Source organism: Camelus bactrianus, chromosome 7 (assembly GCF_048773025.1).
Source record: "Camelus bactrianus isolate YW-2024 breed Bactrian camel chromosome 7, ASM4877302v1, whole genome shotgun sequence".
NCBI classification, from domain to species: Eukaryota; Metazoa; Chordata; class Mammalia; order Artiodactyla; family Camelidae; genus Camelus; species Camelus bactrianus.
Window position 1 is genome coordinate 20,052,092 of NC_133545.1, and position 18,950 is coordinate 20,071,041.

The window sequence follows — 18,950 nt, forward strand, 5'->3', positions numbered from 1 at the left end:
TTACAGATTGTTAGAAAGCCTTCTATTTCTGAAACTTTTTTTTGTAATCACTTTTACTGATTAGAAACATAAATCTGGCACACATTAAACAATGGAAAGGCTCCTATCTAACTTTGTGTACCTAAAACTGAACTTTATTGCATGTTTTACTCTTTATGACATTGACATGAGTGTCCTGCCTAAAACATTTTTCTTCATTCATTTATAAAAAGATTATCTCAAGTATCTGTACTTAACATACACAAGACTCTTGCTCTTAAAATACATTTGGATTAGAACATTTGACAGTCTGTAACTTCATCAGTTTAATACCTACTATAGGATTTTAATTTTGTTCTTAAAAACAAGAATATTCTTTGAACATACCAATGTAAGGAATTTTAAAAATATGTATGTGCATGAATAGCAACTAACTGAGTAATACAAATTACCACATAGTAATTAGATCAATATTGATGTTTGTGAAGTTTTTTCCAAAGTATTCCAAATATTTTTGAGGGTGGAAGAAGGAATGACTGATAGCTGGCAAGATTTTTCCTCACTGATTGTTCATTTTAAACATATTTTTAATAGGTTTGGGCAAGAGTGACTATGAATAGACAACTTCTTGATCATATGGATTCATGGACAGCTAAGTTCAGAAATGTAAGTTATGACATTACTCTTTGGACAATATTAGTGCCTCTTAATATACGAAATATGTTATTAGAATATCAATTAGAATATTAGAGGTGTTAATTATTAGTTAAAATATCAGAACTAGTTATTATTTAAAAGTGTAATAACAGTGGTATATATATCAAGATAAATATGACATGTACCTTATGGTGTCTGTCTTCATGGGAGTTTTCTCACCTCCATATTTTTAGCAAGTCCACGTATTTTGAGTGGATAAAGGAACAATGTATTTAGTTATTAAGATCTTCCCTTTCCCAACCTCTCAACTTTACTTTTCAAAGAGCTTTGCTGTCAGAGCCTGTTATGTGTCTATAGAAATGTGAGGGAGACAAAAGCAAGGTGCTTACCCTGAGAAAACTTCCAAGTTAGAGAAGATAACGTACACTTGAAATTATTTCAGAATATATCAATTTCTTCAGTTTTTCTAGAGAACCCGCTAATCTTTGGCCTGGAGGTTGGCAAGGCCAGCTCTCGATATACGGAGTGAGTGAGTTCCCTTGGTTCAACCCTGCCTCTTCCCTTCTCTGTGGTGCCCTGAGTCCCAGGTTCCAGGGGGCAGATCGGCCCCTCCTCCACTGCAGGGAGCCCCGTTCGGATGCTGTGGTGGCTGCCGCTTTCACTGTTTGATCCTTCAGCACTCACCCATCACTCTACGTTTTATAGGAATATATTGAAATCACTTGTACTCCTTTTGTATTCTTCTCCTATAATCTAAATAGGATATCAAGAGGGAGTGATGGTAATAGCAGCCTGCTTTCTCAAACCAGAAACCTGGTTGGCTTTCTGGGAATGAGGCCTAGATCTCTCTCCTGGACCCTGTAGATAATTTTATTGCAGCCTAAGAATGGCTAACAAGTAGGATACATTTAATAAATGTTGGAAGAATGACCGAGTGAAATGATGTCCTAGAACGGTACTTCCTTTTTACACTTGCAGACTTATCTAAAAATACTATTATATTTAAAATATGAAGTCTTGGTCAGGAGTATTAGCTTAGAATAAATACAAGCACAATCCCTTATCTGAATTCCTTAGGCCACAGTGTTCTGAAATTTAGAGTTTTTTAGATTTTTTTTAAAGCAGTATGCATTTACTATATATTTTGTAATATACTAGCAGAGTCTAGTTAGTACTCAGTAATCAACCACATTAATATTTCAAAGCAAATGAATAGTCTCACTAAGTAGGATAAAGTCTAAAATAGCTTCATAGCCATTCAGTTCAGGTCTTGCCAGTATATCAAATTTCTTGCTAAATGGATTATAGAAAACTCTCCATTTTCAGAGGTTTTTTTTTAATTCAAAAAATTTTATAAGTAATTATATAGACTTATATTTCATCTGAAGCTTTTTTCATCCTTCTATTTTGTGGTTAAACAGAAGCGTGGAACCAGAAATGGTGGTTGAAGTTGCTGTGAACACACAGACAAAACACACAACACACAAACCAGTTGGGGTGTTTCCTTGGACAGTCTTCACATCCCAGAATTAGTCTGATATTAGCCATGCAAAGTGGCATTTGAAATGTCTAGTCCTGAAGCAATATTATAATAGTCACAAACTATTGTAAATATAATAAATATGTTTTCCACATGGTTAGGGAATTTGGTGAATCTGCTAAGAGTTGATCAGTTATGTTAGTTTTTAAAACTATTTTACTAATCACAAGCCAGTATAAATATTACATGCATAAATGTGTAAATAATTACCCTGGAGATGTAAACTGAAGATGATCCTATTAGCTAAGTATAATATTCGTAGAAAGAAGAATTTAAGAAAAACTTAACATGTAACTGAAAGTTTTACATCTTCTTCAGAAAAAAACAGGCATGTGACTTAAGGATATAACTTAGTTAACTGACACCCCGATAGCATATTTGCTTAACTCTCTAGACTTCAGCTAGCTGCTACTTCCATTCTCTTCTACTACACTCTGTTAATATTTCAAGTATAAGACAGTAAAAAAGTTTCATGAAAATAGAGATATGCTTTAGAATTGGGTGTGTGAAATCTTGACTTCATTTCTTCCTAGTGGATCAATGAGACAATATTAGTGCCGCTTGTACAAGAGATTGAGTCTGTCAGCACACAGATGAGGCGAATGGGTTGTCCAGAGCTTCAAATAGGAGGTATGTGAAGATAGAGCCCAGCATTTGAGTTCCTTCAATCTGCCAAGTGGAGAATTTCTTGTAATGGGCTATCTAACAACATCCTTTGTTATCCTGAGGTAAAGGGAAAAAAACTAAATGTCTACCTTATAGCTTTTTAAAAATATGTAACCATTTTATTGAGACACATACAGTTCACCTATGTAAAGTCTATAATTGAAAGGTTTAAGTTATGCAGCCATCACCACAATCAAGTTTAGACTATTTCATCACCCAAAAAAGAAACCCTGCATACCTGTTTCCTACTACCACCCATTCCCCAGGCCTAGGCAACTACCAGTCTGCTTTCTGTCTCTATAGTTAGGCCTGTTCTGCTGTATATTTCATCTAACTGGCATCATACAATATGTTGTCCTTTGTGACTGGCTTCTCTCACTTAACATAATGTTTTCAGGGTTCACCCACGTTGTAGCATTTATCAGTATTTCATTTCTTTTTATTGCCAAATAATATCCCATTTTTTGGATCTATATTTTGTTTACCCATTAATCAGTTTATTGACATTTGGGTTGTTTTCACTCTTTTGGCTATTATTAATTATACAAGCAGTTGTGTACAAGTGTTTGTGTGAATATATATTATAATTTCTCTTGGGTATTACCTAGGAGTGGAATTGCTGAGCCATATGATAACTCCATGTTTAACTTTTGAGGAATTGCCAGACTGTTTTCTAAAGCAGTTGCACCATTTTACATTCCCACCTGCAGTGTGTGAGGGTTCCAGCTTCTTACAACCTTGCCAATATTGTTATTATCTATCTTTTTGATTATAGTTACCCTAATGGACATGAAACGACATCTCATTGTGGTTTTAGTTTACATTTCCCTGATGGCTAATGAAGTTGAGCATCTTTTCATTTATTGGGCTGTTCCTGTGTCTTCTTAGGAGAAATATCTTTTCAGATCCTTTACCCATTTTTTTCCCCTTTTACCCGTTTTGTGTGTGTGTGTGTGTGTAGGGGGAGGTAATTAGGTTTATTTATTTCTTTATTTTTAGAGGAGGTACTGGGGATTGAACCCAGGACCTCATACATGCTAAGCATGCACTCTGCCACTTGAGCTAGACCCTCCCCCACACCTTTTACCCATTTTTAAGTTGGGTTACTTGTCTTTTTATTATTGAGTTGTAGGTGTTCTTTATATATTCAAGATACAAGTCTTACTAGATATTAGTTACAAAGTTGTACAAAGTATAAAAAATAGACTAAATACTAACTTAAAATCATCTATTTTCAACTTACTTGCTAAAAATAAAACTGTTAAGATTTTGTGAAATATAATTCACCTAAAATACATATGTGTTATAACTTATTTAGTGTTAAGTAATTAGGTTCCAAAATATATAAAGAATATTTTAGTCAACCAGCTCTTTCTAGAGAATAAATTTCTCTTTGAAATATTGCACATTAAGTTTCCACTTTAGGTATCTTTTTATCAGTCTTTATTTTCTGGACTAAGAATAGAATTGTACATTGCTAAAGTATGTTTATTGAGTATCCAGATGTTTTATATGCAGTGTACACAACACTACAGATGCTAGTGCCCCAGTTTATGGATCAGGCTACTAAGACTTAGACGGGTTAAGTAACTTACCCAGTGACACAGAGCAGTGATTTGAGGCCAGAGCTCTCTGACTGCAAAGTCAGAATGGTTACTCCAGGGCTTGGTAATGTTATTTGAACCTATGCTTATCCATTTTGAGCTTTCTTTATAAGTCGTAAAAATATGTATCTTTCGCAACATTTTAGCAGTGTGATGTGCTTTTAAAAAAGAACAACACTGTTTTATCACTACAAAAGCAATATGTATGGGTTCATTGTGAAAAATTTAGAAAGTACAGAAATACACAAAGGACATTACCCATGATTTCTGCTTCCAGAAATAACCACAATCAGTCAATTTTAAGTCACAATCAATTGTTCTTTTTCGGAGAAAAATACTATGATACTAGCTATATGTATCAATTGTAAGTTATACCATTATTTAAGGATATTAATGTGAAAAGTGTATATTTAGGAATTGAGGAAATAGGGTACATGGTACATGTATATGTATATATTTTTAATTAAACTGTGATCATACTACTTTGTTACGTGCTTTTTCCCTCCATTTTTTCTATTTTGTTAAATATTCTTCAGTACTATTTTTATGGTTAGACTTTCTTTTTTATATATGTAATATATTTAACTGACCTTTATTATCTAAGATTTAGAAACTTTACCCTTTATTGTTATTAATAATGCTGTGAGTAAACGTCTTTTTACCTAAAACTTTGTGTGCATTTACGATTATTTCTTTAGGATAATTTCTTAGAAGTGAAGTTGTTAGTTTAATAGGCATAAATATATTAAGGTTTTTAATGTACATAATCCTTCAAACAGCTTATACCAGTTTATATTCTAGCAACCATGTCACATGTAAGAAAGCCTTTTTCCCAACATTGGGTATTACTAATAAGGTTGGACATCCTGAAAATTTCTGTTGGCTTATTAATTTCTTTGGATAATTGTCTTTCATGATACGATGAAAGAAATCAGTATTGTATTAAGTTTTCACTTGTCACTGGCATAATGGACAACTTTGAATTCAACCTGAGTTTGAGAGCTATCATGTATCTTTTTATGTATAACCCACAAAAATCTATTAATTGTTTAGAGATCTGCCAAAATGGACTTGACTGTTTTGGGAGTGTGTATGTGTATATGTGTGTGTGTGTATGTATAAATCTGGCCAGTTTGCCAGAAATGATAAGATAAATTGTAGATAGAGTAGGTAATGCAGATTGTTAAGATAAGCTGTCATTGCTTTTGTTTATTCCTTCAACATCTGTTGAGGGAAGAACATTTGAAATTTTTCAGAGATCCACATGAAGAATAATCTGTGTTCTGTGTGTTTTAATATTAACAGAGGCTAGTATTACTAGCCTGAAACAGGCTGCTCTGGTCAAAGCTCCACTCATTCCAACTCTGAATACAATCGTGCAGTATCTAGACCTCACACCAAATCAGGAATACTTGTTTGAAAGGATCAAAGGTAACTATTGATTTGAAGAGGGGAAAAAAATGAGAACTTTTTCACTACTCTGAGATTTTATAAATAAAGATAACAAGGAAGAAATTCTTTGAAAAAAGTGTAAGTTTCACTAAGTATGATCTTATACTTTATAAATATATATTTAATTATGGCTTCATTAGGCTTATACTTGAACAACTTTTGGGTTTTATATTTTATATGCTTAAGAATTGTCAAAATAATGTAGTTACCCTTGAATACATTAACTATTCTATATAGGAAAACCTAAATATGAGCTAAATGGGCTCACATGAATATTCCACTCATTTTCTATCTTAAACTACCAAAAATAGGTACCACAGTGACATTCTTCATAATTTCAGCGTGCCAATCCTTATTTCTTTCAGTTTTTATAATTCTTGTTTAATATGTTGTTTCTTTATATTTCTGTTATATTCTGATTATTTGGGAGGGAATACAATCTTCTGAGAAGACTGACTTGGGAATCAGGAGATTTAGCCTCCCTGATACTCCCACATACTCTTTATGCCTTCCTACTTTTATTTGAATAAACTTGGTAAAATGTTCTCATCACTAAAACAAGTTTTAGAAATAGTATTTCACTCTTTAGATTTATCATAAATCTTAATTTGAAGATTACTCTTTACTCTTAATTTGAAGATTCTCTACTCTTCTAGGTTTGGGCTGTGGTTCAGGAATAAGCATTTATCATTACATTTTAAAGGACTTTTTATATAAGGAGAATTCAAACATACTTAAAACTAGACACAACAGTATGCACAAACCTCTTGTACGTAACACCCAGTCTCATAAAATGTATTGTTACTGTTTGTGGTATTGTTTGTTTAAATTGGGATTAAAATGTTATCACATGTTGTGATTGGTTAATATATTTTAAGTTTCTTTTAAGCTGTAGTTTTCCCATCCATCCTTTTTTTTTTTTTTTTTTCTTTGCAACTTATTTGTTGAAAAAACTGGATTGTTTGTCCTGTAGAGTTTCCCATGGTGTGAATTTTGCTGAATGCATCCCCATGGTGTATTTTTAAATGATCCTCTATCCTGTGTATTTCCTGTAAATTCAGGTTGCAGTTTTTGGCAAGATTGCCTCATAGACAGCAAAATATTTATATATCCAGAAAAAGTATATGTGTGTGCACGTATATACAAAGTATATATACATATAAAGTTTTATATATCAAATTGTACAAGTTTTAAAAATACAACAAACACTATATGGCCTTCTAGATTGAACACTTAGGGACATTTTGCCATATTTGATTCTCTTTCTCCTCATATGAACACATACCTTTTTTTTGCTCTATCATTGCACACATCATTGCTTTTCAGCACGCGAGTTCAGCACGCGAGTTCCTAAAGTAACACTTCCCTACATAACCGTAACACAATTATGAGACCTTCTGAATTAATAATATTTCTATATAGTATCATCTGATACATAGTTTATATTCAAATTTCCCTATTTTCCAAAGAATGTTATACACCCTTCTTATTCCTAACCAGGATAGAGTTGACATTCACACATTATATTGTGTTGTTTTATCCTTTTTTCGGTCTCTTTGTCTAGAACAGTTCTGCCACCTTTTTTTCCCCACGTGACATTGGCTTTTTTTTTTTTAACATTTTTTTATTGAGTTATAGTCATTTTACAATGTTGTGTCAAATTGACATTGGCTTTTTTAAGAATCCAGAATAGTAGTCTTGTCTCACATTTTGGATTTATCTGATTCTTTTTTCATGGTACTATTTAAATTAGTCTTTTATATCTTCTATTTTTTTGTGCACATGTTTTGATCAGGTTTTTAAGATGATATGCTTTCTGTATTGTAACCCCTTAGCCTTTTTTTCTTCTCTTTTGTGTATTCTTAGCTTTTTTAATTTCGCCTTTCTTGCTACAGAACTTTCTCAAGGAGGCTGTATGAGCTCATTTCGGTGGAATAGAGGTGGAGACTTCAAAGGCCGCAAGTGGGATACAGACTTGCCCACTGATTCAGCTGTAAGTCCCCAGTTTTATTTTGTTTTTTATGTTTAACATTTTTCGTATTAGGTTTATGTGTTTTTATTTTTCCATTACAAATATAAGTATCAACAATTTAGAGGATCTATATTCAATACCTTGTAATAGCCTATTATGAAAAAGAATATGAAAAGGAATATATATATAACTGAATCACCATGCTGTACATCAGAAACTAACATATCATTGTAAACCGAGTATACTTTAGTAAAGTTTTTTCAAAAAGAAAATAAATAAATAAAATAGATAAACAACAAGGACCTAATGTATAGCACAGGGAACTATATTCAATGTCTTGTAACAACCTATAATGGAAAAGAATCTGAAAAAGAATAAATAAATAAATATATATATTTAAATAAATATATATATATAAAACTGAAAAAGAAACAATTTAGAAACCAGTGTAGAAATTAAAAAATTGAAATTGTGCCATCTTCTTAACCCAACCACTGTTAATATTTTGGTGTATTTTTTTCTTTTTTTTTCCCCTTTACTTAGATTGTGCTATTTTTTAATATTTTTGTCATAGCTATAATCATCTCATGAAAAATTTTGTATCCTGCTATTTTTCACTTTCCAGTGTTTAAGTATTTTCATTATTACACACTGTCATTTAATTTTTCTCCTATATTGGACTTAAAAGTTTAGGGCATATGTAGTAGAAGCAGAAATTTCTGTTTTTCTTTTTCTTTTTTTTCTTTTTTCTTTTTTTTTCTGTTTTTCTACCTTTAATAATATTGCAAGGAATAACATAAGGCATGCTTCTTTCTTTGGGATTATGGCTTTAGAAAGATTGCTAGAATTAGATTTATGAGATCAAAGACTATAAAGATTTTGAGCATTTAAGAGTTTTTCAAAGTTATGTTTTTTTTTATGACTTATGTGTGAAAATGAAGTTTTAAGAGAATTGAGAATTGAATGTAATATATTTTGTCTTGATTTTGCTGTTAATTAACTATGGGTGTGAATGATCCACTTAACAGAAAACTAGGAATATCTCTTTTTTCATTTTATAAATTTCACCTTACAAATATAACCACTTGAAAGCATTTTTGCTAATTCTTTCTTTAGGGAAAAATTTAAAAATCGCATTCATTATAAACAGATGTTTTGAAAGTCCTACATACTTGATAGATTTTCATGCTGACTTTGAAAATTTGTTTCCTCATCTTCAGATCATCATGCATGTGTTTTGCACCTACCTTGATTCCAGATTGCCTCCACATCCTAAATACCCTGATGGAAAGACATTTACTTCTCAGCACTTCGTTCAGACACCAAATAAACCAGGTATAAACCTCTTGTGAAAGAATGAGTTGAGCTTTTCACATGAAATACATATAGTGATTTTGTTTTGTTTCTAATGTAGCATATTTCCTTTACAGATGTGACAAATGAGAATGTTTTTTGCATTTATCAGAGTGCTGTCAACCCTCCCCATTATGAGCTAATCTACCAGCGTCATGCCTACAATCTTCCAAAGGTACTTCTAAATGTAGAAGTTGCTATTACAGAATGTCATGGATGACTTGCTTTGATAATATTTTTAAAATTAGAGACTCTTATTTGTGGAATAGGTAAACTTTTTAAATTAGGGAAAATGTGTTACTTTTATATCTAATTTAGAAAAGCATGAAAAAAAGGAAGAAAAATCACTCGTTATTCCATTATTTAGAGGAAGCTATTGTTAACATTTTGGTGTATTGGTTTTTGGTAAATTTCTTTTTGGTCTTTCTCTGTACTTTTTTATGGGGTGAAATCATATTATTCGTGTAGTTTCATATCTTTTAAAAATTAACTTTATAACAATTTTCCATGCCTTTAAAAGTCTTCATAATCACCTCTCGGCCTTTTGGCTAAGATCAAGTGTAGTATCTGTTCCTATCAGTTTAAGTCTTCATAAAAATACTTTTTAATGGGTATTTTTAAAACTTCATCATAAGATTGTAACATAATTTATTCAACCACTTCCGTATATTTGGGCATTTTGAATGTTTCTTATCCTTCATTATCATAAGTACTGCTAAATTTTTATATTTATGCATATAGCTGTCTGCATTTTGGGTGATTTCTTTAGTCTGAAGTCCAAAAGTAGAAGTTTAGATTATGGAATATTTTCGAGGTTAATAAAATACATTATCAAATTACTTTATAAAAAAGATTATTGTACCAGTTTACACTTGTCCAGGTATTTTACTCTTGATTAAAAATATCCATTCTGTTGATGACCTTTGTAGTTATTTTTGTTGCCAGCATCTTTACTAAGAAATTATACATTTACTATATTTATATACTATGTTTTCCACTCCATCAGATACCCAGGAAAGACTTTTTTTTAACTTTAATATTTCAACTTTGTAAGTGTGATTATTTGGGGCCATTTAAGTTTCAATCATTCAATTGAAAATCTGTATTAGGAGCTATTTCAGACCAAATATTACATATAGTAGTTTGATTTTAGTGCCAGCAAAATGCTGCCTTGTAGTCCCTTGTAGATAAAATTAATTTACATTTAACATGTTACTTACATAATGTATTTTGAAGTGTGATTAAAGGTTTTTTAATTCCAGCACTTTTGTTTATGCTGTTAATTTTTGCAATAGAGCATTTTTAGTGTGTAGAACATAGGGGCACCAACTTCAGAATAGCTCCCTTCCAGGCCTTCATAAATGCTGCTCCCAGTGTGTGGGAACTTCCCAATGTGTTTATTTCTGCTCATCTTTCAGATCTCAAAGATCTTTCTCTCAGGGAGACATTGCCTGCCTCACCAGTCAGGGTTTAATGCATGTTTTCCCACAGCCCTCTATACCTCCTCCTCTCTCGTAACATTCATCACACTTTATTTTTAATTCTGAGTTTACTTTCTGCCTTTCCTACTAGACTTTAAGCTCCTCGATTGTATGGATCCTCTCTGTCTTACTCGCCACAATATTCCTACTTCGTAGCACAAAAGTAGACACTTTGTTTAATGAATGGATGAAAGTCTGAATATGTGGAATTCTGATTTAGTAGAGTGTAAATTGATAGGCTCCACATTCACCTGTCAGGCCAAATCTTTGGTTTGGTTTAAATCTTGCTGTCTTTTTTGTCTTTGTTCCAGGGCCGAAATAATATGTTTCATACATTGTTAATGTTCCTTTACATCATAAAGACCAAAGAGTCAGGAATGCTTGGGTAGGTATTTATGCTTTAAAAATACAAGTACTTAATTTATTTACTGTTTTTCTTCCTATGTTAAGATTCTGCGGAATGCAGCATCACATACTGAAAAAAACTGTGGATTGAACAATAAGAGATACGGCTTGTAGTAGTAGCTCAGCTCTGCCATCTTGAGCAACTCCATTGGTTCCTAGAGACCTCCATTTCCCTATTGATAAAAAGGCAGTTGGACCACATCATTGACTTTACAGTTGTGTCCCCCAGAGGAACGACTGATACATCAAGCTCTTGCCACTTTAAAATTAAAAAAAAAAAAAAAAAAAAGCAGCCGGAGTCCTATTTTTATTCAAGCCATTCCATGTGAGCCACAGAGCCTTCTGCAAAATGTTTACACTTCCAGAGAGACTGAGTCAGCACCCAGTCCATAATATTGTTCACTGGAGTGGGGAAATGGTCAGTTGAAGTTGTTTACTTTTATTCTAAATACTTAGTAATGAAGCTCACATACCGTTAAAATAATTTCAAAACTGCTGTCTTTGTCATTTTGGTGATTTGAAATTTTAGTGCTTCAAATAGTATTGGAAGTAAGTTGGATCCCAGCTAATGCTGGGGAAGCTGGTAATACAAGGTCTGGGAGTCTGAAATCTGGGTTCTGGGTCCAGCTCTGCCTGCACTAAGTAACCTAAAGCTAAAATAACATAAAGGGAAGGACTGAGTAGGAAACATCAGGAGTCCATTCCTGAAAGGATTTTAAAAGACATAAACAAATTTATTAACATTTATCAGCTTTTTTGATCATATTTTTTTAATGTAAGAAAGATTAAATAGGAAATTCACTTTTGTCAGGCATCTAAGCTATGGTGCCTCTTTTTTTTTTTAATTATAAAAATGATGCATGCTTAATATAGAAATGTTTAAACAATATTTAAATTTAAACAATACAGCAGTGTATAAACTAGAAATTGAAAGTTCCCCTCTGATCAGCTCTCTTAATCCCACTCCCTCGAGGTGCCCAATGTGTTAACAGTTTCTGGTTTGTTTCCAGACTACTTTCTGAGAAAAGTTGATTTTGTTGCTATTTTTCATTTTGTTTAAAAATATGTTGTGCTCAAACGTTTTTCTCTGTGACCTGCTTTTTAATCTTATGGCATATCTTGGATATTCTTCTGTGTCAATAAATACAGATTTTTTCCCTCTGAATTTTCTAGCAGTATTTAGTTATAAATATGCATATATTAGAAAGGTAGAATTTGCTATAAATATATTGTTTTGTAATTCTTAACAGTGTTTCTGGAAGGCTGTTTTGAAGTGAAGAATGAATTTAGAAATGTATTAAATAAATAATGAATTTTGGGGTTTAATTGAAAATTTATCTTTTCCTCTAAAAATCCAAATTGATATTTGATGCATAAGTGATTTGTCATGATAGCATGAAGCTTGTGTTGAGTGCCATACATAGTTTGTTATATGCATAAAAACGTAAAGTCTTTAAAAGTACTTAGTGGGGCAGTAATTATTCAGAGGCCAAAAAATTGATATAATTTTAAAGTGCTTTTCTTCTCTGATAGATCAACTTACATGTGGAAAGTGAGATACTTTAGACTAAAACTAATACATGTTTTATTTATTTGGGATTTTTTTTAATCAAGGGAAAAAACTTTGAAATAATCTTTTAAAATATGATTGATTAATCTTTTTAATGCATTTTTGAATAATCAAATAGTTAAAAACTACTCTTCTATACCTTAAAGGAAATAAACAAGTGGCTCAAATATAGTCCATTTGGAATCATGTCTATAAAGCAGCAGATTGATCCAAATACATTATCAATTCAGTGCCACATATTTGTGTGTTACTGGAAAGAGGTAAATGTTTTACTTCCAAAAGGGAAAAAAATTTAGACAGAATTGACTACATAGTAATTTAAGTGTCCTGTTCAGCAAAAGACACCATAAAGTTTAAAGCTAAATGACAAGCTGATACAAAGCATTATAGTTGCAACACATAGAGCAAACCCAAGTTAATACCCATCATATATAAAGAGTATATATAAGTTAATTAGAAAATTAAAATATAGAAAATAATCAGACATGAAAGACTTTTCATAGAAAAATGTTGTGCAGATGGTTAATAAACATGAAAGGATGTTTATTTAGCTTCATACACAAGCAAGCCAAAATTAAAACATTTTTTTCCTATCAGATTGAGATTTATCATTTGCAGTGTTGGTGAGGATGTGAAGAAATGGGGAAACACAGTTGATGAAATGACCTTTTTTGAAGGGCATTTTTGGTAACTTTTTAAAAAATGTTATCAAAATTAATGCATACTCTTAATTTTAAAAGCCACATTGTGCTAAAAGTTCATGACAGAAATAAGCAGTTCCCAGTATTCCCAAGCCCGCTTCCCAGAAGCAGCCATTTGAAATTCTTGTAGCTTTTTTTTCTGATGTTAATACTCCCGCAGTTCCAGGTAATGGAAGTATGCAGCTCTCCATTGATTCCTCAGACTTGGACATTGTAGGTTGATTTATTTTGTTAGATGAGTAATTTATCTTTATGGCCCTCTTCTCCTCCCCTCATACTTTGAATACAGTTATATTCTTCCCTGAAATAGAAGTAGATTTTTCTTTTTGTCATATGCAGTGTGGTTTAGTGTAAGCTGTATTAATACTCATATGCAGATTTTTTAAAGCATTTCTATTCATTAGAAAACTCCTAATTCAAGTCAAGTATGTAAGATTGTCTAAGAGGCCTGGCATCTCTGTAGCCTCCATTTTTAAAATTTATCAATACCTTTACTTTAATCTTACTTCCTAAAATTTTTCTGCTGACTATCTGTAGTAATAGTTCTTGGGGTCCACTGAAAAAACTAATTTTCAACACTCCATAAATCCATTTATTCTAAATTTGGGTTTTAAGCACAGTTAAGAAAGTAATTACTGTTACTAGAATTCACCTGATAAACCATGTGTTACATAACTTATTGCAGAAAAGTGTTAAATATCATATTAAACATGTATTCCTTGTAAAGACTCTTGTTTTAGTTATTTGGGAAAAAAGACCTTAAATGCTTGGCAACCAATTCCACTAAAACTTTTCTTTTTTCTCTTTGTAGGAGAGTTAATCTTGGTCTATCCGGTGTGAACATTTTATGGATTTTTGGCGAGTAGTGGGTTATTTAATTCCAAACATTTGGACTTTATTTGACTGAATCATAAGTTAAATCTAAGCATCTTTGAGTCACTGCCTCTTCTGAAATAAGATACATATGTGTATGTTACAGGCTATAGATTTAATGAAAAATTAGCTATTATGAAACTTCTTTGTGAAAGTGTGTCCTATGTCTTCTACACCAAGAAGCAGTACCTTCAGTTTTTTATCATTTCAGATTTTTCAGTTGCCTACAAAACTACAACCCTTCAGATTTTTGTTGACCCACAACAGTGCAGTTCCCCCTTAATCACGAGTCCTTCTTTATTATAACCCCCAAATAAGAATCATCCACCTGATTCTTCCCACAAAAATTGTTTTTTAATTGAGTTATTTAGTAAAGATACTTAAAAAGAAACAAGCAAATTGCTAATTTATTTTGTATTTCCCCAGTGTTCGGCAGATCAGCCCAAGACCCATACTTAAAGAAATGAGGTAAACTTCTAAATAATATATTAGTTTGTGTGTGTATTTAAAATATTATTGAAAGAGGTTTGACAGTATTAGCATTTAAAAAGTCAACTCTTGGATTAAATTTAGCTGACAGAATGAAACTATCTGGGTCTTATCTAAGAGGCTGAAGTCATCAAGAAAACTATTGCTTTGGCCTTAATAACTCAATTTCACTGTTCCTTAATACTGTATTAAGAGTTCCTTTCTTTAAGATCATATGATATCTTATCTGGTAATTTTTTTAGATATATTCAAAATATCTGAAAAGTAAGAAATGATCGAGTTTCTAAGTTTTGCTTGCCTCTCCATCTTTTTTTTTTTTTTTTTTTAACATGTGTATGTAGTATCTCTGAGGCTAGCTAGCAATTGCATGTATTTTCTGGGTTGACATTAGAGACTGCTTCCATTACCTGGAAGCAGCTAAAACCAGTATCTTCTGAATAATTGCATGTCAGTATTACATATGCAGCTCATTTTGTATAATTTTTAAATCCTGTTCCTGTTTTTTAAAAATCTGATGTCCAAAGGAAAGAAAGTTCCTGTCTTTCAATTGCTTTTGATGTATGTTAAATTTGTTTGTTATGATATTTTAGAAGAAGTAATAAACATGTTAAATATAAGAACATATTAAAATCTAAGCCTACCATTTCAGAGTTTGTAAGTGTCAAAAAATGCAATATATAGTAAACATTTCATGTAAAAAGATAAGGGATACACACTAAAAAAGAAAAGGTATTTTGTTTGCATGCTAAAGCTGGTGTGGGTTACTATACTCTGGTTAGCTTTTGTGTATTAACTTGTCTTCACAAATGTTTGAGCCAGCATATACTTTAATGTAGCTTTTATTAAAAATATTTTGATGAATTAGTTTGAATTCATACTTCAGGAAGACAGTGCACTGCAGATATGGTAAATTTTTTGGTCCTTGTGTTAAAATGAGTAAATACCTATTTTTCTCTAATTAAATGGCATTTATAGTATATTTCTCACAAATTTTTCTTTGCTTTACTTGACTCATCCTTGTTGGACCAAACCCACTAATCTTCTAGATTATGTTCATTGCATCACTTATTCTTTTTTTCTCTATGAATATCAGCCTTTACTTCTGTTTTATGGTCATATTTAGGTGTTTATCATTTAGTTCCTACTGAGACAAAAATGCTGTGTTGCTCGGCTTTCTCAGGCTCATATACACTTTAAACTGATACTTTAATGGTGAAGACATGTTGCATGTAGGTAGCACTTCTAAACTCAGCTTTGTAGTATAAATCCTTTACATGCTGGCATTCCTCAAAAGTCAGGCTTTGGTCCTTTTTTTTTTTAACATTTTTTATTGATTTATAATCATTTTACAATGTTGTGTCAAATTCCAGTGTAGAGCACAATTTTTCAGTTATACATGAACATGTATATATTCATTGTTACATTTTTTTCTCTGTGAGCCACCATACAGGCTTTGGTCCTCTGTCTCACTGTATATGCTTTTCCTAAGAGATCTCATCCATTCCATGGGTTCATTTATCACCTCTCTGCATTTGATTCCCAAGTTTATCACCAACCATACCGTCTCTCCTGAGCCCCAGTGTTAAATTTCCTGTGACCTGTCAGACATTCCCATTTGGATATCCTGCACACTCTCCATGTCTGGAACTGAATTCACATCTGCTGAAACAGCTCCCTCTTCTAATATCCCTTTTTCTGTTCATTGTACTACCAGTCACCCACACTCAAAACTCTGCTGTCATCTTGATTCCTTGAGCTCCCCGGGTCCCCAGTCCAATCAGGCAGCAATCTCATCCATTCTTTCTTAACAATGTCTCTTGCAGCTGTCCCTTTCCATTCCTGCTGCCACTGTCCTCATTTACACCCTTATCAACTCACACAGGACTACTACAACAGCCTAATTAATCTCACAGCTTCCTAATTGTTGCCATGCTTCTAGATTTTCCAGTTCATCCTGCCCACTCTCTTCCAATTCATCTTTCTAAAACACCTGTTTGATCATTTCATTCTGATAAATTCCTTGGCCTGACATTTAAAGCCCTCCACAATCTGGCCCCAAGCTAGCCTTATCCACCTGGATCCTTGGCTCTAGCCAGTGCAGGCTGCTCCTTGCTGGGCTGTCTGCACGCTACCCCTTCCCATCCCGATCACTCTCTGGGGATGCCCCCTCCCCCTCTACAGTCTACCCCTGCCTTGAGACTTCGCTGTAATTAAACCTGCTGTTTTTTGGAGTTGGTCCTGACCACTCCAGCTGGCAGTCATTTCTCCCCCAGGGTGATTAGATCTGTGCCCCTTTTTTGACACTTAGTAGCCATATGAATGAATTCAGAAGTGACTTTTAGTCTCTAATGGTGAGTCCTCATAGCTTGTCTCATCCTCATACAAGACCTGAGATTTTTTTACTAGTCTGAGCTGTGCTGCTGTTCAGGAAGACTTGACGATGGCTAAAGCTACCTTTTAGAAAAGGCTTGAGTTCTCTTTCTAGGACACCTTTTTAGCAGCCAGGCATACTGACTTTCCTTTTGTGGCTAGGCCTAAGGAGGAGGAAACAGTCTCAGGCCTAAAGAGCTGCAGCAGGGGGCTCTGCCTGAAAAGGGTAGGCATTAGGAAAAAGACAGCCAATTCCATGTATTATTGGGTGTCTTTATTAGTGACCTGGGGTGAAGTCGTTGCATTTAGCAGCAGCACATTGTCCCAGATGCTGCAGTTTCCGCTATGAGGGGCTGAGAGAGGCTAGCTGGCTCACCCATCCCTCCAGGTGGCTTCAGTCACTGCTGTCCCCAGATTAGGTAGAGCCAGAAGCGCAGGAGGATAAGCAGAGGGCTAGGATCTCTGGCAGGAACGCTTTTGGGAAGGGTCTGTGTGGAAGCATGTCTGCCTGAGAGGGGTTTGCACATTCAGCATCTGTTTCTTGGTCCCTGCTGACATTGCCACGTCTCATGGTGTATGCCAATGGCCTTTCCCTGCTGAGCTGCAGGATTGTCAGGTACTAGCTTTGAGCCACATCTCTAATTTGATCCCTGGATGGTCATCAGTAATTCCATTTCCACACTGAATGAACCACACTGATCTGGGGGACAGGTTATGGATTCTACAGAGGGTGGCACCTCAGTTAGGGTTAGGGAAGAGAGTCCAGTACAGCAGGATAGATATGGAGAACAGCCTCGTGTGCACCCAGAGCCCTGTCCACCAAGGACAGCAGTGACCTCAAAGAGATTGTGTAACAAAGTCACATGCAAACAACCCCAGGCACTGTTGTGGATGAACAACAAAATGAATATTCCACAGTCAGTCTGGCTAGAAGGACCACTGGCCTGAATGGGCTGAGACTTGGGAGGACTGAGCTCTGTCACTTTTGGGGCGGGGCAAGTACCCTTTTACACTGTGATTTCTGATTATAAGATAAAAATACTCTTCATACCTCAGAGATCATTGAGAAGCTATTGAGAAGCTGAACGAAAATAGAGGAAGACAGTGCTTTCAGGTAAGGGAAAAAAATGGCTTTAAAAAGTCTTTCAAAATAATATTAGTGTAAAACTAGGAAATGGCCCTTTTGGCATTGTAAAGCAACTCTCATCATTGGATCGTGCTGAGATGTACACAGATCTTCATGCTTTGACACACTCAACACCCGCCCCAACCGTCCTAGCCCAGCTCTATCTGCCTCCTGCTCCCTCTTTCCTTCCCCCACCCCAGACCTGGCCATCCCCCAGTCAGAGACAGTACCACCCTTGTATCCTGAAGGCCGGGCTTTCTGGTCTACCAAGGAAACACTGTCTCCTTCCTTTCCCGTTTCTAAACTAGAAGGAAAAAATAACAACCCTGAATCAGACTCTGCTTTCATGCACTGCATCCCATAGGAGGAAAGTCAGAAGGTGGTGATATGCTCTGTTGGGGGCAAAACTTGTTTTTTTAGGAGCGGCAGCCGGGCATGATTCTTCCTCAAACACATGGTGTGTAGACTGAAATCAGGCAGCTCTGTGATAGTTTTGGCCCAGAATATAGGCATCAGCTTACTGAGCTCCAGCTCCAAAGAAAGGCGCCTTGTTGTCTAATGGGGAGGGTATCATCCACTGCGCAGCCTGAGGGGCAGAGGAGTATTTCCGCTAACTCATGCAAGTGAGACCTGGCAGAAGGAAGTCTGAACTGAAGCCATCGGCCCTGAAACCTGGTGGTTTGAAAAGGTGTTATATGACTTCCATCTCAAG

General features: G+C 34.2%; 1 protein-coding gene and 1 pseudogene across 6 annotated transcripts in view; both read left to right on the plus strand.

Moving 5' to 3' along the window:
* Positions 1–15,732, plus strand: part of TMEM209 (transmembrane protein 209) — a 28,369-nt gene extending 12,637 nt beyond the window's left edge. For 5 of the 6 annotated variants that reach the window (XM_010947539.3, XM_074367064.1, XM_045511061.2 and 2 more), the window contains 8 exons: positions 574–645; positions 2,710–2,806; positions 5,752–5,877; positions 7,794–7,891; positions 9,091–9,205; positions 9,301–9,398; positions 11,016–11,089; positions 14,192–15,732. In XM_010947539.3, the coding sequence (XP_010945841.1) occupies positions 574–645; positions 2,710–2,806; positions 5,752–5,877; positions 7,794–7,891; positions 9,091–9,205; positions 9,301–9,398; positions 11,016–11,089; positions 14,192–14,246 (735 nt within the window). In that variant the 3' untranslated portion in view covers positions 14,247–15,732. The remainder of the gene's footprint in view (positions 1–573; positions 646–2,709; positions 2,807–5,751; positions 5,878–7,793; positions 7,892–9,090; positions 9,206–9,300; positions 9,399–11,015; positions 11,090–14,191) is intronic. The other variant, XM_074367063.1, reaches the window with a different exon arrangement.
* Positions 9,752–9,852, plus strand: LOC123614728 (U2 spliceosomal RNA; annotated as a pseudogene).
* Positions 15,733–18,950: the final 3,218 nt, after the last annotated feature.